Source organism: Gambusia affinis, linkage group LG09 (assembly GCF_019740435.1).
Source record: "Gambusia affinis linkage group LG09, SWU_Gaff_1.0, whole genome shotgun sequence".
In the NCBI taxonomy this organism is placed as follows: domain Eukaryota; kingdom Metazoa; phylum Chordata; class Actinopteri; order Cyprinodontiformes; family Poeciliidae; genus Gambusia; species Gambusia affinis.
Window position 1 is genome coordinate 25,090,604 of NC_057876.1, and position 24,575 is coordinate 25,115,178.

The 24,575-nt window shown below is 37.1% G+C and overlaps 1 protein-coding gene across 4 annotated transcripts in view; it reads right to left on the reverse strand.

Annotated features, from left to right (window-relative positions):
* The window catches only part of ppargc1b (peroxisome proliferator-activated receptor gamma, coactivator 1 beta), a 110,406-nt gene that overhangs the window by 20,629 nt on the left and 65,202 nt on the right, over positions 1 to 24,575 (reverse strand). For all 4 annotated transcript variants that reach the window (XM_044126149.1, XM_044126146.1, XM_044126150.1 and 1 more), the window contains 2 exons: positions 12,315 to 12,500; positions 6,895 to 7,095 (listed from right to left, as the gene is read on the reverse strand). In XM_044126149.1, the coding sequence (XP_043982084.1) occupies positions 6,895 to 7,095; positions 12,315 to 12,500 (387 nt within the window). The remainder of the gene's footprint in view (positions 1 to 6,894; positions 7,096 to 12,314; positions 12,501 to 24,575) is intronic.

The following is a 24,575-nucleotide window of genomic DNA, read 5'->3' on the forward strand; positions in this document are numbered from 1 at the left end:
TCTGATTTCTTTGTGACTCCTTTCTAAATCAACCTGTGTGACACTTACATATTTTATCTTAACTTCTAAACTGTCACATCAACTCTGCCCTCTTTTCTAACATCCCTTCTTCCTGCTCCCATCCTTTTGTTGTTCCAGATCAAACACAAAGCCCAAGTTAAGGCATATAGCATAGGAAACCTCTCCTTAAACCTTCCCTGGGTATTACCTTTGAAATGGATATTAACACAACCGCTTCTCTTTCTCCAACTATCCTTTCATTACTTTTTTTCCATCTGTGTACTCATCCGTTCAATCCTGAGCGTGGCTTCATGGCAGCCCTATCAGCTGATATAAATCAGCTTAGAAAGAAAATCCCCCTCTAAGCTTTGCAGCCTTTGCTCTAAAAGATGATGCAGAAAATACAGAAATGATAGGAATGAGGATTCAAAGGGACCCGTTATAAAGACGGTCGACCTAAAGTGGGGGGTAATTCAGCAATATTGGGGGTCTGAATCACTTGGGAGATGGTTGTGGCAATTTAAATAGATGTATCAAAGCAGTCAAGCATCACTTTTTCATGCTGCTGTTCTCAGACATGATGGAATAGTGTTACTTGTATGCCTTCCTTAAAGCTAATAATGTTATGAAGGAAGATTTTTTACTTTTTTGTTGCAATTTAAGGAATTTGCAAAAACAGGTGAGCTGGGTCTATTGTAAAGAACAACAGAAAAATGTTTAGCCTTTAGCTCTATAAAGATAGTAAAGAAAAAATACAAAACATCTGGTTGTAAATATAGCCAGAGTACTGCATCAGGAGGCAATACATACTACTGCATTTTCAGAATTGTATTAGTTAGAAAATATGAAGACCTTGGATTTTGTTTCCTTGAACTTCACAATAATAGCTGCTTTTTACACAAAGACATAGCAAAAACAACAATTTTGTCATGGCTGAAATGTGACAAAATGAGTGCTAACAGTGAGTTATTGTTAGTACTCTATAATTAAATCATGTCATTGCATACTGTTTATTTACTAAGGTAAGTAGTAAATAAACAGAAGTGCTTTATATGATTAAGCACTGATATACTGGTCTATTCCCTACTATTAAAACCTTAAATTTCCTTTTAAAGGTTTCTTCATGGTCAGAGACCACAATAATTTTCTTAGAGGCATGAATATCTAGATCACAGCTTGAAATGCTTTATACTTAATAAACAACAATTCATCTGTGGAAAAAAAATAAACACAAAAATTCTAATAATAGTAACATTTGTTTTTGGGGGGTCTTAGTTTACCTATTAAACATTTTTCAATAATCAGCTGCTGTAATTTAGACAGTTATCAATGGCATCAGCACTATGTTACAGATTAGCCAGCTATATTTAATAAAATGAGATAGATGGATCTGAGAAGATCTGGTAGTGACGATTTATACTGAGTAAATAGTATGTAAACTTAATTTATCTAGCACCTTTCTCAGACAGCAGTCACTAAGTGCTTCACAGTAAAAAAAAAAATATTATAGGTTTTTAATGGTAACATCTTTATGAGAAAGTAATTTGAAACATTATTGGTAGAACTACTTTTAAAGGGATTGGATCGAAAAGTGCACAAAAATTTGACATATTTATATTAGCAGTTTATGCTGTAAAACTGCTGAGCCATGAGTCAAGGTATAAACAACTTTCATCACTGTTATAGTACTATAATGTTTTAATGAATGCAACATCACCACCCAACAGCGCTGGCTGCCACCAAAGAATACTATCTGGGTCAATTGACTGAAATGGGATGATTGCCTGCGCCGCTAATGGGGCCATTGTGGCCCTTTGTCTGAGAGCCAACTTGGCTAAGAGTGTGTGATGATGCTCCTCTGAGAGTCTCATTGAGGAAACTGAAGAGTAGACTGAAGGTTTGAGTCTGTGTGAAACGTTGCAAACTCTTCGACGGCACGGGGGCCTCCCTAACAGTATAGCCCACTCTTCTACTCTACTCCGCTTTGGATGCTTTCCAGAACTGCGCTGGCATCATCAATAGAGGCCTTGTTCTACGGTGGAACACACACATACAGGAAAAGTGGAAGCGGGATTGCAAACCCAGGTGAAGAAAGAAAAATGCAAAGGGAATCACTCACGCATATGAACAGACTGTATGGAATGCAAACTGGTAGAAAACCAACACCAAGGAAAAAAGATAATGTGCTTCCTCAGAACAAATTTTTTCAATCAAAATAATCCTTTTGAAGCATACTACTTCTTAATCACTTACTCGAATAAGATGGATAGGAATACTCACATTTGATAAATAAATGTGTTTGTCCAAAGACAAACTCTGATTAGATGTTTGATGTTTGCAAAAGTTAAACAAAGTAGCCATGCAATTTTGTTTTTATTTTCATTTATTTGTTGCTAGTCACTGAAGAATTTCCATAATAAATGATTCTGTCTTAAAATAATGTCTCATTCAGCTCATTCAGTGTAATGTATTCCAAGCCAACAAATATAAAATCCTGGAAAAGCCAAGTCAATTCTTAAAACAAACAAAGTTTTGCATTTTAGGTACATGTCAGTAAATTAACACTGTAAGAAAACACATTCTGTTCATATTGATGATTAAGGCTTATGGCTGACTGTACTGGATTTTGATTATGGCTAAAACACCCTAAAACTTTGTTCCTTAGAAAACCTATATGTTATATTACAGCAATATACATAATATTTATTACAGAAGAAATGTTTAAAAATTCTCCATGTACTTTGCAGTGTATTGTGCATTAAATACTTGGTTGGGGGCTCATTTTAATTTAATCACAGCATCAGTGCAGTGATTAAATTATGGGTGGAGTTGACCAGCCTCTGACTCTGCTGAGGTGTTACAGAATCATTGTTGGTACAGGTTAAAATATTCAAACTTTCTAAGAGATGCTTGAGAAACACCACTCTGTGTACAACAATATAGCTGTATTACTTTTTCAATTAAATTACTTAAGTAAATTAACTTTCGCAGTGATGTTTTTTTTCTCTTTGGAGATAAAAAAAATAGTGCAAAATGTTTACTATATTCTTCTTTATCATTTTTAAAGTCCATAAAAACCTTTATGTCCAATTATGAATAAAATGTGTTCAGTTATTCCAGAATAATTACACCTAGAGCATTAAAACCACAGATAGTGGAGCAGACAGCCAAAGAAGCACTAGAAAGTTCAGTGAAGCAATCTGCAGAGCCAGCACTTAACAGTAGAGGGCAGCGCCACACTCGGACCAGAGTACACACCAGTGACAGTAAACATGTGACAGAAACCACTCAACTGATGCAAGGAGGGGATGAATTACACACACACACGCATCCACACACATCTGGCAGCTTCAGTTGAGTAAAGGCCTAATGTTATTACAGCAGGCTTTTCTGTGTGAGTGGATGTGAATGTCAGGTTGCTATATTTGCCACTGATAGTGCACTCAGTGGAAACAGAGTCGGGATTCAGGATGATATGATTTATATTTAGTACAGCGAAATATTCTGCTTTTTTTCAGGGGTGCTGAACGTCATGGCTTGAATGGGATCAGGGATTTTTGAGACACTGCACTCTGAACAGGCGTACCACAAACCTCTTTGAAAGGTTGAGGAATGATAGGAAAACTTGCTTGAGCATCCCAAACTAAGCTACAAAAAGTGTGCAGTTTACCAGTCTTTCTGCATGTAAATCATACAATTTCAGGCGAGGAAATTCCTAGAAGCAAAGGGTCTTAACTGACTCGTCACAAACTGCTTGCCTGCAGGTACAAGAAAAAGTAACGCCTGTGGCAAACTGATTCAGAGTCAGGGTAGGAGCAGAAACTCTGCAGAAGAGTTTGTGGAAAAAACTGAGTGTGTATGAGAATTATCTATTACCATAAAAAAGAAACAGAGCCAATCTGTCAGAGTTGAATCCGTAGGAAGAGAATAGGTTTTCACAGATCTGTGTTGTGAGTGCATAAGTAGGGCAATGTTGAGGGTTGGGTGCTGGATAAGTTATGGGAAATTAACTTAAAAAGAAAGGGATGTGAGGAAAGTGGAAAATCTGTAAAATATTATAGAGTTCACAACAACATATAAGGTATACATGGAGAAAACGTGTAAAATGATTCCTCTTTGAACCCGAATGAGCTTCTGGTTTGACCCTTGTTGTTGTTCTGTTGCTCCATAAGTCTGGAAACAGAGGCATGGGTAACTCAGTAACCAGCCTGCTTTGACGCTCGTTCAGACACACATCAACTGAAAACTGTGGGATTTCAAGGATAAACAAGGAGAATTGTGTTTTTTCTTCCCTACACAACAGCAGATAAAATGAAAGAAAATGCCCTCTGGAAGTGTGACCTCTCTGTACTGCTGACATTTTATTTAGACTAAAACAATACCTTCATGACATTTATCAGACTGTTGCAGCACAGTCACCTCTGTGTCCTGATGTTTTGCTGGATGCCGTTGCTTTGCCAGCTTAGAAAGTCCACACAGTAATTATTATTGCTGCCAGGCCGGACTTTTTGGAAATGTCTTTCACTGACACTATAATGACAGGCAGTTGAGTTCAGATGTTTAAATACATAGATATTTTTAATGGGTTTGAATATCAAATTAAAAACCTACTTATCTTAAATAAAAAATTTACATGGTAGACATGCATCAAAATATTTTAAAATAGTTCTGCACAGAACACTTGTGTCCAAGTTTATATTTTAGAGGAAAAAGTTTGGAGGTAGCGTACTGTGTAAGATTATTATGCCATTCACTCCTTCATTATGTATATACACTTAAGGAGCCTTTCTGTTTTGACAGCTTATCAGTTATTTGCACTAGGAGAGTAGACGTCACAATGTAAGAGGAAAAAGTCTTTAGAGAAAATACTAGCAGAATTTTACCTACTATTAAATTAGTGATTTATATTTGAATGTGTTGGAAATGTGGGATACAGCATCTATACAGGCAGCAACCAGTGCTACAGCATGAAGCTGCCACTACCATGCAGTGTAATTGAATACCCTCAAATAAACTGAACACATTCATATAAAAGTCATACAAATTGCAATTAAGCTTCATTGTTTCAGTTTGTTTCAGCAGGAGCTTCTTTTTTAGTTTCACACTCAGTAAACAGAGTAAAAATTTACTTTCTGCTTCTCTATTTTCATATTTTCCCACAATGTGGCTGCCAATCACAAATTTGTTTGTATGTAACCTCCTTTAGCACTGTTGAACTTTCACCTACTGTTCCTTATGGTGCTAGGGATTATTTGTAATTATTGGTTCACCATCTTTTAAGTGCACTTTAAGATGGATGGAGGTTAATTAACAAAAATAAGTGGTGCACAGGCCTTTTTTATGCAACAAAAAACACAACACTGGAACAGAACAGGCAAGAATGTAACACCCAAACCGACAAACATTTTTTGTTTTTCTCTTTTGGACTGAATTATAAATGAACCCATTCAATATAAAATAGGTTAGCGAATCTTTCCAGCAGAGCAGCTTGGTGAATATTTACGCTGCAGGTATTCAGCCATCCAACTTGACTCATGACTGCCAAACAATGGCATCTTTGTTGACTGGCACTTACTCAGAGGACCTTAGACGCAGACACTTATGCTGTGAAATTTAAGTCAAATTAAGGACACAGGGTGGATTCAACTCAACAAGTGCAATAAGGCCATATTACAGCGCTAATCATAAGTCGTTTGTGGCAGTGAAATAGCTTCCTGCTTTAATTAGGCTTCAGAGCCGGGGTACAGAGCTGCATTCTTCTGACAGCTGAGCCAACACAAAAGAAAATGGGCCACAGCATTCCCTGTAAAGGGATACAACAATTTATTGCTCCTGTATGATAGGATGGGGGGTGTGCTCAGGTGCAGGCTGATAACAGGGAAAAGCCAGAGCGAAGAGAGGAAAACACAGTTTGTTCCCAGAAATGTGGTTCAGGGAACGATGAAGGGAGGCATGCAGCAACACAGTGTGAAAAGAGAAAAGAGGGCTTGGAAACAGGCAATCACATGAGCAACACGATCACAAGCATTTTTATTAGTGTGCTAACAAGGAGCTGTGATTGTTACCCAATCCAAAACTGTTCTGATTGTCAATGGCAATCCTTAATTCCTCAACGGGGATATTTTCTTACACTTTTTGCCAAAATATTTTATCCTCTAACATTTCTTATGCTTCTATAGTCTTTACTCATTAACGTACAGCTGAATCCTAACTTAGAATTAACTTAAAATATCGTTGAAAAAGTTAATTTATTTCAGTTATTAAATCCAAAAAGTTAAACTGACATGTAAATACAGTACATGTCGCCCTGTTGTACTTCAATATTTGTTTCTGTTAATTTTGATGATTAACTAACAGATTAAAGCATGCAGCCTCTTTCTCTGAAATATTTCTTCCTTTTCCTTGAAGAGACACGTGGGTCTTGAAACTACAGCAGCCCACGCTCACTGAACAGGACCAGATAAAAGGTTACTTTGTGCCTTGGCGCGGCTCTTTTTTTTGGGAGGCAGACTTTGAACCTTGCAGGCCAACTTGAGGGGAACATCAAGGTGCGACGCGCGATGAAGATTAGAATGCCGGTGAGAAAGAAAGTGGGGGAGCATGGGAAAGGAGAGGCACATTGCAGCGCAGTTGAGGAGGGAATAGATGGTGTTTGAAGCCCGAATTAAAGGACCTACTCTGACAGATGTCGCTTTCTGAGCTGCAGGGGGCTTTTGATTTTCAGATCTTTGTAAACAGAACCGGGAGGGTAGCGTTAATGTTCTCAAACAGGCACTCAAAGGTGTGCTGTAAACTGACTGGCAGTGGATGTACATATCTGATGTTTTTGTTCATAATATTGTTATCAAAATGTATCCGAAATGAATATGACTTTAAGTTAACAGATGTTCTTACAAGAGATAGGTCCTCTGTCTCGGCCCCCAGTGACTGACTGAAGTCCTCGGCGCTCAGAGGAAGACTCTTCTCATCCTCTTCCTCTTGACTGGGCTCTTCCTCCAGAGTTGGAAAAACAGAGAGGCCGCCCACCTCAGCATCCACCATGCCATCCAAACTGTCTGTCAGAGCGGCCAGTAGTGCCGCATTCTCCTCTTCTATCTGCAAACACAGAGAAAAAAAAGGTGAGAAAAGAGAATACAACAAAGCAATACAGAAAAAGACGGGAATGGATACTTGGAAACGTTTCTTAAATATTTGTGGAGAAGCAACAATCAATCAGTCAGTCAGTCAAAAAACTGGCAAGTAGCCACTTATTTGGACCTAAAGGTGAATTTTATTCCCTCTCCTTTCACTACTCATTCAATGCCTTCTGCTCACAATCACAATGTTCGGCCTTAGTTCGCCCAAAGCTCCTTGAGGGAGATTATAGAATTAATCTGTGTGCATTTAAAACTGAGAATATCACTGGAACTTATCTGAGGACTAAAAAGGAAAATTAGTTGTGGTTCGCAACAAAACACCTCCTTTGGGAAGATATTCTTATTTATCATGAATGCAGAGTGCATCATGTCCTCCAAACTGATAAATTTTCTGTCTATAAATTTATGTACCACTTCTTCTTCTTTGTCAATTAAAGTAATGAATCAAATGTTCCGAATGTTAAAATGAACTGTTTCAAAATCAATTTTACTATGTAAGAGAGTAGCAAAATTGTTGTACTAAAGATCATGTAAACATGATTGCCTAAAATATTTTTGAACAATTTGCATTAGACTGTTACTGAAATAATCTTAAGGGTCAACTTGGAAGTAATTAGGCTTGGATGAGAGACCAGATCTGAATCTGAATTGAGCAATTTGCATTTCCGCCTAGAAAAAGAGGCTTGCAGCGTCTTGTTTTCCTACATTATCCCAATGTGGAATCACCATGACTAAGCTGTTTAACGTGTATCTCTTCTAGCTTGGTGCAGTAACTTTCAATGACAGTTATACAACGGCAACATTAAAATAAGACAATGCTAGCACTTTTTTCACAGATTTCTCTATATATGTTGGTGAACCAGAGATCTGACTCCACCACTTTGTCTGAAAAACTCCAAATAGGTATTTCACTCTCAAGTTCAAAAGGGTAGAAAAGGTTTAAATTTCGGAGTTTAGTCTCTAAGCAGAAGAGAATCAGGTTTCAGCAAGAATTTTCCACATTTGGATGAAAATTGCTTTCTTTTTCCCAGCTTACTCGTACTCCACCCTGCAATCATCACCCATGAAGCATCCACAACATAGCAAACATTTTGACCATGAAGTCATAAAGAGGGACAGAAAATAGCAATCCTTTGAAGGATTTATATACAACAGCCACATTTTGAGACTGAAAATGAACTTTTGTTTTTTACATGCAGACAACATTTAACTGTTGACTAAATCCTGTTTCTTCAATCAGCCTTGTCTAAGCACTTGTCTAAGCAGTTTTGGTTAATAGTTTCTCTGATTTCTGACATTTATCCAGAATAACATCAGTCTGGCCATCTTGAGAAAAACACAAATCTGCTAAAACAGCATTTTTATTCTTTTTCATTCATCGTTACTGGTGTGGCTCAGTTTGAACTCTTTACATTTCCTGCAGCAGAGACTATTTTTATTTTTCCTATAGTTTTCAAACATGAAGAAAATAGTAAAAGTAACAGAAAAGATTTCAGTTTGAACACTTGTTTGCTTCTTAAATCCCAGCACAAAGAGTCTGTTTACCAATGAGGAGTTGCCATCTTGCTGAGAGCTGCGTCTGGAGGAGAGGTGATAGCATGTCTAGCCTACAGGAAGCCACTAACTTTTATCATCCAGCTTAATATGTCCCTCACTGCCAAAGTATTTATCATAAAATTTATTCATTGTCTCAGGCTGGCTGCTGCTCTACCTCTGTGCCAGAAGCTACTTTTCAAAATTTAGAAAAGGAATAAATACTTTATAAAGCAAGAAATCAAACAATAATTGTCTTGGGAGTTACTGTACTATATATTACAATTATTTGGTTATTTGTTATGGTTAGTAAATTTAATTATTCAATGAAATTTTTTTTACTTTAATGTGACTAAGAGCTCTTCAGACTTATATAACCCCCAGTGACACACTTACCACAGCCCCAAACAATACCTATTACTATAAAACTATGCAATTTATACATTAAGTTGATTAGATTGCTTAAAAACATCCAATTATTCAGATACAACTGGGGATATAAAAATGTTGTAACACATGGCCTACTCTTCAAAGACAAAAAGACAAGAGGACATGTCAGATGTCTGAGGATCTTTGTAAGTCAATAAATGACTAATTTCTACAATCAGAGCAATAATTTAGAAGTTGAAAAAAAACAGGAAAAGTTTAATGTTCCATCACACAGTGAGAAAGATGTTAAAGGAGGTGAAAAAAATCTCCATCAGAAACAATAAAAGGTATTTATTCCCTACCACTGCAAATCATAATCATGTGAACGATTGCAAAAAGCTACTGGGACTTTGCACATGGCCAGATAAGGATAAATTATATAGAAGATCACCTCATGCCTACTAGTAAGTACAGTGAAGGATGTGTGATGCTGTGGGTGTGCTTTTCTTCTAAAGGCTCAGAGAACCTTGGCATCATCACACAAAAATAACAAAAAGGGTTTTTGGCACAGGTGAGATTTCTTTATTAATATATTTAATTCAAAAAAAGGTTTATACAAAAAAAAACATAGAAAACATCTTATTTATGAATGGGATAAATGAGATGTATAAACAAGCATCTTGTTTGCTACAGTTTAAAAACAAATGATGCCCTAACCTTTAGAAACAATCTCTTTGATTTAGTCTCCAAAGTTATATTGAGTCTTCCCACAGAAATGCGATCAATAACTTTCAACATATGATTAAATTCCAATATGCTGCTATAAAGAAATCAACTGACAGGAAGCAGAGGCATAAAAGATACACTGACAATAGCTTCACTAGTGTCCTTATCACTGTATTCAAAGATAATTAAATGATGCCTGACTGTCTACAACGTTGTAAAAGTCTGATAAAATGTAATGTTGCAAAGGCGGAAAGGGAGCATATAAGCACAGAAGTACTAAATACTGGGCTTCACGGTGCAAATTTAAAGAGTAAAAAGACCAAATCAGAGGAATGAGCAAATGAGATATGAAATGTAAAAACAAAAGATTAATTAATAAGAGGGAAGCAATGGCAGATAAATAAATAAATAAATAAATAGATAGATAGAAATGCATGTGTAAAGACAATTTCATATTAGATTAGGCAAAGTGAAACCAGAAACCTGTGTAATGAAGTTATGCTTTAAAGAAATCTACACGAAGTTAAAAGTCAGATGAAAGGTTATTAACTTCACATTTTTGAAAAAAAAAGATTCAACAAACAAAATGAGATGAGGAAAAAAAAATATTAATGCAAAATGTGGACTTTTCTTTTTACAAAGGTCAGACTTTACTTTGAAGATCTGTTTTGTGTCTGCAATGAATAGGCACTCGCTTAAAATTAATCAAAGTAGTGATCAAGACTGAGGCACTCAGAGACGAACAGCAAAGACAGACACAGTAACTGTTTACATCACCTACATTCCCATAAAGCCTTGCCTGTCTCCGTTTAGTCAACACTCTGCAGTGCATCACAGGATCAGAGCAATTTCCACCTGCAGGGCTGGATTACATGACCCACGATCTGCACCAAAATTTTATGTTATTTCTCAGCTATTCCTTTTTATTCACAAAGTGCACTCGATTTATCCTTTGTAAAGAGACCACAACACCCCGCCTGCTCAATAATGAAGTATTGGCTTTTAGATGTGGAAAAATCAAGATGGGGATTCTCTGAATTCCTGGAGGAAGGGCCCCAGGAAACTGAAGCCTGAAGGTTGTCGCCGGCCCCTTGGAGAAGCACTCGGCCAGTTCAAACTGATGGTCTGCCTCCATCATCGTGTTACACAGTGTAAATGGGAATCAGTTTTGTTGGCAGTGAACTCTGAGGTCTGCTGCATGTCTGAATCTCAGAACAAGGATCGAGTGAAAGGCTGGGATCTTGCACGTGTCAACAAACAGAAATGCTCTGGCGACTGCACAAGTTGTACTGGAGGTCAAGAACACAATGTAGTACGCAATAAACATTGCGTACTGTGTACGCAACTAAATAAAGTCTTTGAGTTAGTTCATTAAATTACAGGATTAGCAAGAAATAAAAAAGTATAAACCACACCAATTTTTTTCAAAAATTCAATTTCTTATAAAGCCATTAACCTGAAATTCACAAGACATGATGGAATTACCCAGGCAATAAGCAACGGAAACGTGAAGAAAAGATGCTGCAAAAAGGCAGAGAAAGCCACAAAACTCACTGAAATCTATTAGAAAGAAATCCCAACCGCTTCGATGCATGGTGCTTTGGGGAAACCTTCCAGTAAATGGCACTTGATGAAAATGTGAAGATTTAATGAAGGTGGACTTTTCATCAAGATAATGATCCCAAAGACACAGAGAAGCAACTCTAACTTGGCTTCAAAGAAAATAAAGCTGACAGAATGGTCCAATCAATCACCTGACATGAATACAATTGAAAATCAATGCATAGAACTGGAGATCACTCAATTAAATAAGTCCTGAGACTAGACTGTCGACACAGGAAATCTCTTTCAGTGAAGTATTTAATCTACTTTAGAAAACATGTTCTATATTTATTCATTGTGCTATAACCTTTATTACATACGACCTCACTTTACAATAAATTGCTTTTATTTATTTTTATCCACATTTGGTGTGAATCTTACAACCATTCCAAATATCTTGAGGGAAAAAAAATCACTATGTGTTTTACAATTTTGAAAAAAATAAAACTTCTAAATGCATTTATTAGAAAACAAAATAAAATGTATGACAGTAGTTTGGATGCAGAATAAAAAGTATATAAATAAAAAACTGCAAAAATAAAGATCAGATGGAAAGATGCAGGACTGTCGTGCCTTTCAACTTGCCCTCATTTAATAAAAGGAAATTAACTGGAGAAATTGCACAGTTTGTAAACATAATGACTATTGGTGGAATAATCTACAAATCATCTGGTAAACAGAAACATAATGGAAAATTTGACCTCACTGCTGTTTCATACAGACGCAAAGTCTGTCTTTGTGGCAGACAAAGATACAAAACAAATCTGCAACAGCACACACTTGATAAAAGGTACTGTCCCTTAACTATCAACAATGAAATAAACCATATATTTCATTGTTAATAGAGCAAAATGAAATTGTGCTATTATAAAAGCATTCTACGCTGATGTGCCAGTCCATGACTCAACTGCAGATTACATGAACTTCACTTCGGTGGTAAAAGCTCACCTCAAAGAGCTCATCTGCTGTACTGTAGTGGATGGAGGCTGGTGACACATCTGCTGGCTGATCAGTGCACCACTGCAGTTCACTGAGGCAGTTGACGCTGTCAAAGTCGCTGGTGTCCAGCTGGGAGAGGTCGATGTCAGGGAAGTCTGTGTCCAAGCGGTCCGAACAGACCTCCTCCTCCCCATACTGAAGATGGAAACAAAGAGAGAAAGTTCACATCAGAACTGAAATTCACACACAATTCCCAGGCGTTTGGGTCTTCTGAGACACAACAGAGTTCACGCACCCAAACATGCACATGCACGCACACGCCTACACACACAAAAAAGCCAGTCATTTTATGAAACATGAACCCAGAATAAATCTGGAGCTGCTGATCACAGCTGGATAGATCTCCTGTGAGATATGAACAAATATGAACCTTTGCAGTTTTGTGTCAAAACAAAGAAATTTATATCCCCCCCTGCAACTCTTTGAAACATGCTACCAAGCATGAATATAACCCTGCTCCACCTTTGATACATGCTGCTGCAGTCGGTGTTTTCTGTGAAGAGTCACATTGTTAGAACTAGAGGTTTAGCTAGTTCCCTTTCTAAAATATGCATGCAGGCAAAGCACAGCAAGGCACTTTGGATAAAAGCCCCCATCATGTGGCCAATACTGTATATTATTACCCTGTTCACTGTCTGAGTCAAAAGGAGCTCTCATCAACAGCTCTTCATCTTTCAACAGCCACTCATTAGAGATAATGAGACTTCCACGTTTAGAGGTTCAACACTGAAACCGACAGAGGCAGTCAGAAAACGCGACAAAGGCATTGATAGTTACCGCAGAGGTTGCATTATGCATTTATTCTGCAACATTCCCCTGTGGCTCAGGGCAAAGTTACCCAAGAGGTCCTAAGGTGATTAGTTTTCTTTTGTCGGCTGAGGGGATCTTTATCTGTGAAGCAGACTGCATTGTTTTCTGAATTTGTTTTTCAGATTGTGAATCTTCCTCTTGTTCCTGTGTTGGATTTATTTTGCAAAATCTGACCAAGTAATGTAGACTTTGAACAGGGATTTGCTTTATGTTCTTAAGACATTTTGAACCGTAAACTGCTGAAAGTGAATGGGCCAGCAGAGATAAGGACGAAAGAGTAAGAAGGCAAGAAAAGTCTTGGAAATTGGAAAACTATCCAATTGTGGCATCGCCACATTCGTATTTTGTTTGTATTTTAATAAACATGAATGCTCCTGAAAACAATTAAGATCATTTGAGGTTAACAATGTGTGTCGTATTAGGATTCTTGAAAGTTGCAATGACCTTAAAAGCCTCTCATGAATTGATCAAACCTCTTCAAGAGGTAAACACCTTAGGGAGAACTCTTCAATCTTTATCAATTAAGAACATATAAAGTTTTACTTGAGTCAATTTAAAGGGTCTACTAGAGAATTCCTGAAAGCTCCAATGACCCTTGAAGGCCTCTTAAATCCATGACCCAATTGTTCTAGAAATCTGGATCCTCCTAACAAAACCCATCTTTAGCCCTATAACTTAAGAAGCCCCAAAACTCCTTAAAAACATATTAAATACCTCTACAGTACATGACATAAACAAAACCTCAAGAACTTTTAGACGTATTTTTTTTAAAACATTTTAAGAAAGAAAACCTGCCAATTAAACTCAAGCTTTGAAAGTTCAAGAATACCTTGGACATCTCTATTTGTATCAGTGATAGTCTCAATGACCCTGGAAGCTGTCTGAGGTCACATTTACTCCTGATGAAGAACTAAAACTCCTACATTTGGCCAATAAGCACTTCTGCACAAGAAAACACCTTTATGGCGCAACTGAAAGATGATCCCATTTTTCACTAAAGTACCATTTGCTGAAAGGTATCCCTTTTTAGATACCATGAGGAACCCCTAAAGTTCTAATCTGTAGTGTTGTTACACCCATAGCATCCAAACATCTTCCAAAGGAAAGCAGGTTAGACCCCAAACACTATTATAACACTTGGAAAGAATCATAAAATCTCACATCTCCTAAAAAACATCGCCTCATGGCATCAATTGCTCCATTAGAGCCGTTATTATGCAATCTGACTTCTATGTGCATTTAACGTTAAAGCCTGGGGAGAAAAATGGATTGCATCAACCTTCTTAAAAACATGTGTGATAATGGAGACCATACATTTTCCAGAAAATTTTGAGGTTTTGTAAGTTGTTTTTCCAACTTCCAAAGGTGGTAATTCTCCAATTACAATTGCTTAAAAACTTGACATTCTTCTAAAGCCATACGCAAATTTGTGGCAAACCCAAACAAACTACGTCATTTATAAAACTATGTTAAACGAGGCTAAAGCAGCCACATGTTCTGCAGTGAACAGATGTTGGTCTCAAACGGAAACTTTTTGCCACGTCACCATGAGAACAGCCTAAAAGACAAGCAGGAAGTGTGTACGTGACTTGCTGTAACGGAAACCAACTGCAGACTCCTGGGGAAGGAGAATGCTGGAGGAGATTTTAGGTGAAGAGAGGAGGGAACGTTAGAGGCGGGAACACTGACGTAGTTCAACAGGTTCTTCACATTCACAATGACTTAGCTAAATTTATTTACATCCTGAACATGTAACTGCACATCTGAGAGCAACTAGAGCTCAAAGATCTATTGTAAGTTTTAAGGGGAAGTATGCTTTGTTTCCGGAATTCAAAACCCCCACAGAAAAAAAACAAAACGTTTCTTGCATGTTCTCTCTGTGGTGACAAACAGAGCTGATGAGTTAATTTGCTGCTGCCTAAACAAAACCTTTGCTACCTAAAGTACAAATAAGCTTTGTTTTTATATTACCTGTATTTCTATAGACCATCAAATAAAATTTAAGCAAAGAGTTGCACTTTACAGTTTGAAATAAATGCATACAGTACAACGTCATGGAACAATTTTTTTTTGTTTTGTTTTACAAATATTAATTTTACAAATAAAATAAGCCTGAGCTTTCAAAGTGCCAAATATGAGATTAAATTGAAAATAACCAAAAGTTCTGTCATAAACAAAAAAGGAAAAATGGATCAGATTTCACTTAAACATAACACGGAACTTAGAAATCGCTTGAATCTATTGAGTGTAAGTGTGTGACACTTAAACATAATTCATTTGGATACATCAACAGATCAGTTTGATTAATAAAGAAGCTGACGTGAATTAAATTAAACAAATGTATGCAAATTATGTTGATTACTTGTCCTGGTTGAGCTTAAATGTTGTTGAAAATGTCATCAGAGAAGACAAACACATTGATGCAACATTTCCATCCATTCAATCATCACAGATTTCATTAAAAAAGCCATTGCTGTTATCTATAATGCACAGACAGAGCACCGCCAAATATCAACAACCACAACAAATTTACAACAAATTACCATTAGGCCATCATAATTAATTGTCTTTTCTTCTGCAAAGCGTTGTTTGATTATCACGTTTCTTGCTTTTTTTTTCTCACTGGCTGCAACATCATTATTTTGTTTTTACCACCGTATTTAAAATTCCTTGATGCTTAGAGGTTTATGATTACTTTTACAAGCCAATTTAAGGGGCACTTTAAAAACCCTTGCTGTTTATAATTAACATAAATCATATTACTCCATAATGGGTTATTTTCTCACTAATTTCACAATTTTGTGCTTTTTCCTTTCTCTGCACACAGTAAAATGCACACATAGACAAAACGCCTTTCCCAGTTCTGATGAACAAGAAAACCACATTCAGTTAGTTTCTGTTTTTTTTTCTCTATCTTAATTATCACGCTGTAAAAATATTTGCTGTGCAAAGTGCTTCGAAATCTGCCTTTGAGTTACTTATCATGCTGCTTTGCAGTGTGGGTGAGTGTATTATGTGTTTATTTAGGTCAAGGAATGGATAATGCAGCTGATATCATTTATGGTTTTATAAATTAGAGGAAGTAGAGTCGCAGTAAACCACAGAAGATTTGATCAAAGCATGGACTGGATGAAAAAGAAAAACAGAGGGAGGGGGAGAGAGGAAAAGGAGAAAATAAAGCTGGGAAAATTGATACCGGACTCTTGAAAGGTAAGAAAAAGGGAATCCAGGTGCAGGAATGAAGACAAAGAGGAAGAGAGAAAAAGAAACATTTAGGTCAAAGGAGAAAAAAGATGGTCGCTGGGGATAAGAGAAGAAGAAAAGCAAGGAAAAAGGAAAGGATGTCCTCTATAAGACCCTCCTGCTGCTTCCTTTCTTTCTAGTTGCTGATGCAGGTGTGTTTTCACCTTGCTGTATTTGTATGTTAGTTAGCATGCAGCTCACACACAAAAGTCACATGGTTTCCACTCTTCCCCACAACCACTTGTTTGCTGCTCGGCTCATATTTTGTATTTTGTTTGTTATTTTGCTTTCCCCTGCATATCTTCAATTTTTTTTATCTGCCCTTAAGTGTCGTTTTATTCCTTATTTTTCGCCTTGTGACTCATCAATCCCACAACATGTTCAACTTTCTTTCTTATTTATACAAGCCTTCTCCAATGACCTTCCTCTCTGTTTTCCATCTTTCCCTCATCCCTCCATCTCAGCCTTTTCTCCTTATAAACTCAAAGGACTGGCTGATTGATTCCTTTGTTTCCACTCAGCTGCTGGACCTCTTTCATCATCCCTTTATATCTCCCCTCTTCTGTCCATTACAACTAGTCAATCAATAAAAACATCCTTGGGCATGGGACACACATCCACAAGCACACAAATGCATAGAGTGAATGTTTAACCTGAAAACAGGAATAAATGTCATGTTTTGTTATAGGAGACCAATTCACATACCGAAGCAGAGGTTCTCAGCCTTATATTGCTAATGCACTGCTCTCCTGTATCCTGTTCTCTATCACACACACTCAGAGACATAAGCACTGCAATGTCGCTGTTTAATATGATATGTTAACAGGTGCAGACTATATACATTAAAACCTCCTGAACCTTTACAATTTGCGAGATTACAAAATTACAAAATTACAAAAATAAAATTCAATTTATTTTAAGGCGATTTAATGTGATAAACAAACACACAATAATGTCTTTCTGTGAAGTATTAAGAAGATTTTAAACAAACAAAAATCTCATGAAGTTGCTTGATGAATTTCTGCCCCTTTCTTTGGTGATAGGAACCATAAAGCCCACCACTATTTTTTGTCTGGTTGCCATAGCAGCGGTTTCCATGCATTTTTTTAGGTTCACCTGGGTCAACACCCCCCTGAATCAAAACTTTATAGAACCACTGTCCACTACAATTGCAGCTATATTGTGAAGTTTTCTGTAATTACTCAGGTCTTTGATGTGTCTTTTATCCCAATGAAATCAGTAAAAAATTATGGTTATGATATGAAAAAACATAAAGTGAGACAGTAGAACTACTTGAAGAATAACATCTAGAACACGTGACGCTGCTTTTTATGTCGTTACTGCTGCAGAAGTAATCTGAATGTGGCCGACAGTTGTGTTTCCCCTGCTCTGTGCTATAGAGTACTGATGAAGCCTCTGACAGATTCACATCATGACTCACAGGCACCAGAAGGAAGAATCAGAGGACTGAGCAAGTTATTCCTCTGCATGCAGCTCTTGTTTCATTTTTCCATCAGGGTTGATGGTGGATGATCTCTAAAGTTCACCAGGATTAAGTGCAAAAGCTTTTAAGGAGGTGGAAACTCCTAAAGTGTCTTTTTTAAATACTTATGTTGTCTTATTTTAATGTTACAAAAGAAAAATGCTATGAAAGGACACATTATACACTGTTGAGATTCTTACCAAACTTGTCCAGCAAGTTTGAGGAATACTTATCTCAATCCTATCTCAATTACACACCTCTGAAAAACATAAAGCATTCTTTCTATCTAAGCTGGGTGTTTGTTTTTTTATTGCATTATCATATCTCCTGTTGACATTTACAAAAAGATATAAAAAAGAAAACTCCTTTTAGGACGATTCCGTTCAACCATGGGCATCTAAAATTGTTAAGTAAAATGCATGGAAATATTGTTACTGAAGCCCAAAAGCTGTGAACATTAGCAAGTGAAATTTTAAGTAATCAATTTCACTTTTTAAAAAGTACAACAAAAATATAGTTCCACAAAACATGCTGGCTGTGAAGTCAAAGCCCTATTTGTGTTTTAATGTATGGAATGTGTCACAAAATATTGTGTCACAAAATGTGTTTAACTGGGAAGCAAATCTAGCAAACTATCATGTAGATAAATAAAGACTCAATGCAGACTTTGAAGGAGATAAATCTTTTTACTGAAAAACACCACTGTTAATTCAGCAGTTGAATTAGACGGCAGCATCCTCAGAAATGAAAACAATAGTCAGAGTGTCTCTGTCAATATCGCTAAATCTACCAAGGCTTAAATGAGGCATTAGTACTGGTAGATTAGGCCAATTAGTATGAAATTGATATGTCATAAAGACTTCATATTAGTTACAAAAAGGGCATATTTCATTGATAATCCCAGTAAATTTAGAGACACAGTAGTTTCAAGGACTTTAAAGCATTTATATGCCTCGAATGCTTGATTCTTGTAGTAATGCTTGTCCATGATTTGTGAACTCACTTTCCACTTTATTAGATACACTTGAAGATTGATGTTAACACAGTGTATGGGTCTATCTGAAAAGAGCAACTCAATGCACTTAAGCAGTAAAGATGATTTGTTAAAGTTTAAACCAAGCATCCAAACGAGGAAGGAAAGGAGACATATGTGACTTTGGGATTACACACATCCATCTCTCCAAACCAGGTATCACTCATGTCAGCTAAGAACAGAAAACTGAAGCCCGAATTCACACCAGAGCTTATTGAACAGCAACGTAGTGGAAAACCATGACCTAGTCTGATAAGCCATAATTTCAGCTGAAAAATTCAGATGGTAGGATCATAATTTTGTGCAAACATCGTGGAAGCAGATCCATCCACTCTAGTTTCGATGGTTCAGGCTGATGGTGGAAAATTATTTGGGGAATATGTTCTTCACTTTTGGGCATTTTAGGAGCCACTATTAAAGAGCACAGCCTACCTGACTATTCTTGCTGATTGTATCCAACCCCTTATGGGCACAAAGAACTCATCTTCTAGTGGCTGTGCCCAACAGAAAATTGTACCATTTTAAAAAGCTAAAATCATCTTTGAGATGATTGGACTGTAATTCAATGGCCGTTCAACAGAGCACTATAGTGATGTGGTGAAACGAGAGTCAGGTCCTGGATGTGCTGTGGAAAAATGCACAGTAACAGCAATTCTCTCCTGTCAATATGCAGCAAAATCTCAGAGGCATGTTTTGAACAACTTATTGAATCTATGCCACAAAGAATTTAGGAAGTTTTCAAGAGAAAAAGGGGATCTAACTCCGTAACAGCAAGGGGTACTAAATAAAGTAACGATTGAGTGCTTGCTCCAACACAACCGCTTTGAGCCAAAATTGACAACACAGTGCGTTAAAAAGCAATTGAACTCTGCTTGATTTGTGCATCATTTTGACGGCTCAATATTGCTGGAGGCAGAAAAATGAAACTAGGTGAAAACAATCGATGGCTGCTTGGCTCCCAATTAAACATACCGTACAAACATTTCTATATCTTAAAAAAACCCAGATATAAAATATCTTTAGATTATCAACTTTAGAGCTGTGAAACCCTTAATAATATCATCTATAAAGCCTAATAGCAACATTGGCAGAACTGAGTGTAAGGAAAAAAAATCAAGTGCAGTGACTTCCTCTTGTGGTTAATCTCTGCCTTAGTAACAACACAGAGAACCTACTGGCCCATTCAGTCGTAAAAAGCCTGCTGGGATGATCGCACATTAGACCCATCCTATTAATAGAAAGCTTGCACATGGGAAAGCTATATGGAGTAAAATGAACAAATTGATGTGGGAAAACCATGCGGAGTCTGTGCTGATGCCCTCGCGTGTGGATGTACATAATTGAAAACTGATCTTCCATGAACATACATCATTGCAGGGGTCATACTTGATGTTGCAACTTCCTCTGTGAGTTTTGACCATGGTACTGGGCATAAAGTGAAAGTGTTTCCATGTTTGAAAGAGCAATAGATTCAAGTGCAGCTCAAATGGTCTCATTAGGAGAGAACCTTTTCAGATAACCAACTTTAGCACAAGTTTGGAAACCAAAAGTGAGTTTAGGTAACATAACCGTTTATTAAATTTTTCACAAGAGAGTAACAGAACCAATCATTCTTGCAGAAATAATCCATAGACTCAGAATACAAGGGTAATCTGCAGGGCTGTATTTGTGTAAGCACATTTTATTGTTTTAATTTATGACAGTCACAGTCTGATGTATCCAGGTGTTCAACTGTTTAAAATAAACCATTGAGCTGCAACAGAGCTCTAATAATGATGTGACACTTTATTGATCCACAAAAAGAAATCAAAGCCCTGGCTGATGCTTTCCTGGCAGCTAGACAGCGGGGGCTATTGTACTGTTACGTAAGGTCAGTCACAAGCCCAGTCATGTGACATTGGTCTGGACTGTCCAAACTTCCCTTTAGGAACAAACTGAGGCACAGGCATGCTTGATCAGAAGCAACACCATACAAGGCTTCACTCCCTCAACTCTGTGGTGCAGCTCTAAGGATAGTGGATGTAAAAACAAAAAGCTTTAAGTCTTAATTAGAAGTGCAAATCAGTTTCTCGGGTAATGCTACCACCTTGAAAACACCTAGTGAACAATCCAGCAATCCAGAAAGTTTAGGATTGCAAAAAAATTACTAAAATGAGTGTATTGATGAAAGAAATGTACATTTTAGTTTGAGGGTTTCATGGTTCATTATCCCAATTGAATCTAGATATGATCTTAGACAACACATTTCATTGGATCAAAACAAAATTAGGGAAAAATAATGTAAATCTCCAAAGCAAACAGTTTTCTCGTCACTATTTGCTTAAGTGGAAAAGTGGTTTCTCATCTTCTGAGTTCATGTTTTCCATAAATATGTGAAATATCCAAAAGGCAAAACAAACCAAAGTGGTTTTCCAAGCAAATTTGGAAGTATAGTTTAGTTGTGCTCATATAGACACCCGAGTCTCCATTAGCCAAGTGGTGAGATGTCTCAACTGGTTTGGAGATATTTGAAACTTCAAGACAGCACAGAAGTAGAAAGGCCTGCCTCTGTTCAATGCCAGTTGGGATAGACCAATCTCCAGCAGGACAATTTAACAACTCGAATATATGTAAGAACAGATTTGGCTGATCAAAAGAATGAAGTCTAAGGTCAGCTTAATTTGTCGTACTCTGAGAATTAACATTTAATTAGGAATTTTAAATAATCCAAACAGTTGCCATGCCTTGCCTCACAGAGATGCCATAATATAGAAAATGGAGAGGGGAAGGAATATGTGAAGGTTAAGTGACAAGAGCACAGACCATATAGCTGAAGGATGGTTATGAGGGGAGCTGGAAGGAGAATCGCAATAACCTTCAAGCCTCAAACATTGAAGAGACATGGAAGATATAAGGCAGAGTGCCAAGCTGGGGACTCCGCTAAGTGTGCCACTCCTTTAAGTCCCACTTTCTTGTAGGTCACTTTGACAAGGAGTGGATAATAAATGACAATTCAGAAAGTTACGGTCAGAGATTGAGGGTACTGAGCAACATAAAATCTTTTCGTTTTATTAAATTTGGAATATCTGGAGCCATCTGTATCCGTCATTTCTGCAGCATTTCCAAGCCACAATCCAAAGATATTTCCTTTTTAATTGTGACGCGTGTAACTTTGGCAAGTTCAAGTTCTAACCCTAGAACATTTCTACTGTGACTTCCTGCATGGCTTTATCCTTTAACAAATAAAGCTTAAGTTTTACCAGGGCGACAATGGGATTGTGAATAAATTACTAACAGCTAATGGGGAGGGAATGCTGAACAATTTATACTTCAAAACTCAATTTCCCTTTACACAGCCAATATGAAGGAGATGTGCTTAATTAAAGTGAATAAAAAGGATGCCCCAGTCCATCCATTGCCCCCCTTGCTGTTTAATAAGGGCCACAAAAAGCCAATTATGTGCCGTTTGATTATTGAGGCACAAAGTCCGACAATAAAATCTCACCAGGGATACAGAAAAAAGCTCTATCAAGGTTTAGATCAATGCACATCATTATCTCATAGCTTTTAATCTCTTTTTTCTTTGGAAAGCTTAACATAGTATCTAAATGCTTATTTAGCTTCAGCTTCTACATTTACAGGTTTAACGTCAATTAATGGCAAATGCAAATGCCCAGAATGTTTAAATAGCTACTCTAATATTCATTTGCAATTTCCATCAGTTTAGGTACTACTGTTCCAATAATTGCACTTAAAATTAATGACACCTAATGGTGCCGTTATCTTTGTGTTCTCTTTATGCTATTATTCCCTTCTCTTTTCTCTGTCAGTCTTCTCAACACCCAGCTTGTGAAGGCAGATGGTTGCTACTACTGAGCGTGCTTCTGCTGGAGGTTACTTCCTGTTGACAGGGAGTCCTCTCTACTGTATCCTCATGGTGTACTTTTCTAATTAACATTGCATTATGTAATGAATTTGATTGTTAAGCAGATGTCTGGATTGCATTGCAATTGATTGAAATTACTTTTAAATAACTAAGCAGAAATTAGGCTTGTTTGTCTTGTACAGTGATTTGAGATTGCATTTGTTGTGAAATATCAAATGAACATAATTTAATTTTTGAAGAAAACATGTAATATTCAGTGTGTAATGTAAATTGTTCCAGTAAGTTTTGGGAGATGAGTTGTAAAAAGGATCTACCACTTAACATTGTGATTTACTGTTTTTCTCTGCCTGTTGATGGGGTTATGCAAAACTGTAATGACAGGAATGTTTGGCAGTTTAAAAATGTAACAGTGTCTCTATAAATAGGACTCAATTTGGGATTGAAGAAACTTAATGGCATCTGCATAGCTAAAGTCTAACGGACAATATCAGTATTTAAAGAGCCAGGAAGGATTTTTTTTTTGTTTCTATCACACATGACTTGTCAGGATTGTTAATGTATAATAATATATTTTTTCACAATGAATAACTAACTTGCAAATAGCTATGAGAAAAATGTTTTTATTTAGAAGAAAGCGCCTAATGTCAGTTTTTTACAAATGCACAACTCGTAAGATGCTACACAATAAATCAGAAAATTTTCAGTATTGCATTATTAAGGAGCTGTGATGCTTGGACTGCAAAAAATGTTTAGTTTATTCTTTAGGAACCATGCAGGCTCTCCACACCTGCAATATATTTGGTGACACTATTTGTTTAATGCAACATAAATAATTTCTGGAGATAAAGAGGCCATACGGTGGTAAGGTCATTAAGAAAATACTAGACAGAAGCAACTTTTGCAACAAAAGCTTGTTGAGGTGGATATATGTATTTACAGTTGAATAAACTACTCACAGTGAATTAATACAGTTCATTAATTTATTAATTGCAAGTCATATTGTTATTGCAGCAAGCTCTTTGCAGCTCTTCATGTGCCATTTCTAAATGAACGGTTTATAGTTGGTTAGTTTGAGATTGTTTGACTTTTATAACCAGTGATGCAACACTCACATTTGGGCAGTAATGAATATCAGAAGATTTTTCTTGATTGACTCAGAACCATGGTCAGCAGGTCAAAATGAGTCAGCAGGAGAATTAAATGAAATAAAGGGAGACACTGACCAGAATGTTAATCTATCTTTGATAAGCTAACGGTTCACGACGACACTAACAAACAGACCACGTCCATTGTGTTTGTGCCTCTATATTTAGCAGTGCACCGATGACCCTCACACACATCCACACACACCTTAAAGCTTGATGATGCAAGTGAACAGGGATTATTGTGGAATCAATAAAGCCTAATCGGACAACCTCTGGTGGCAACCGCCGGCGTGGCTGCATGCGTGAATGTGTGCGTGGCCTCGACCTCGCACAACGCTGCGACCACATGCCACATTAAGTGATTTACTTGAATGAGAGCCTCTTTCTGTCACATGTCCACATAAAGCAGCTATAATGAATGGATGAAAGACTAAATTGGCATCTAGTGTTGCTTATTACATGCCTGAGCAGCGGTCAGAGCATGCGCTTGAAAGAGAGACAGCTTGAAGAAGCAGACAGCTATATTACAAGTTTTGTAGCTAGGAGGATGAAAACGTCTTTTTAAGTTCATTTTCTTCTATTTAGAATACAGTGTGTAGGTGACCAATTAGTGAGTTACACAACCGCGGTT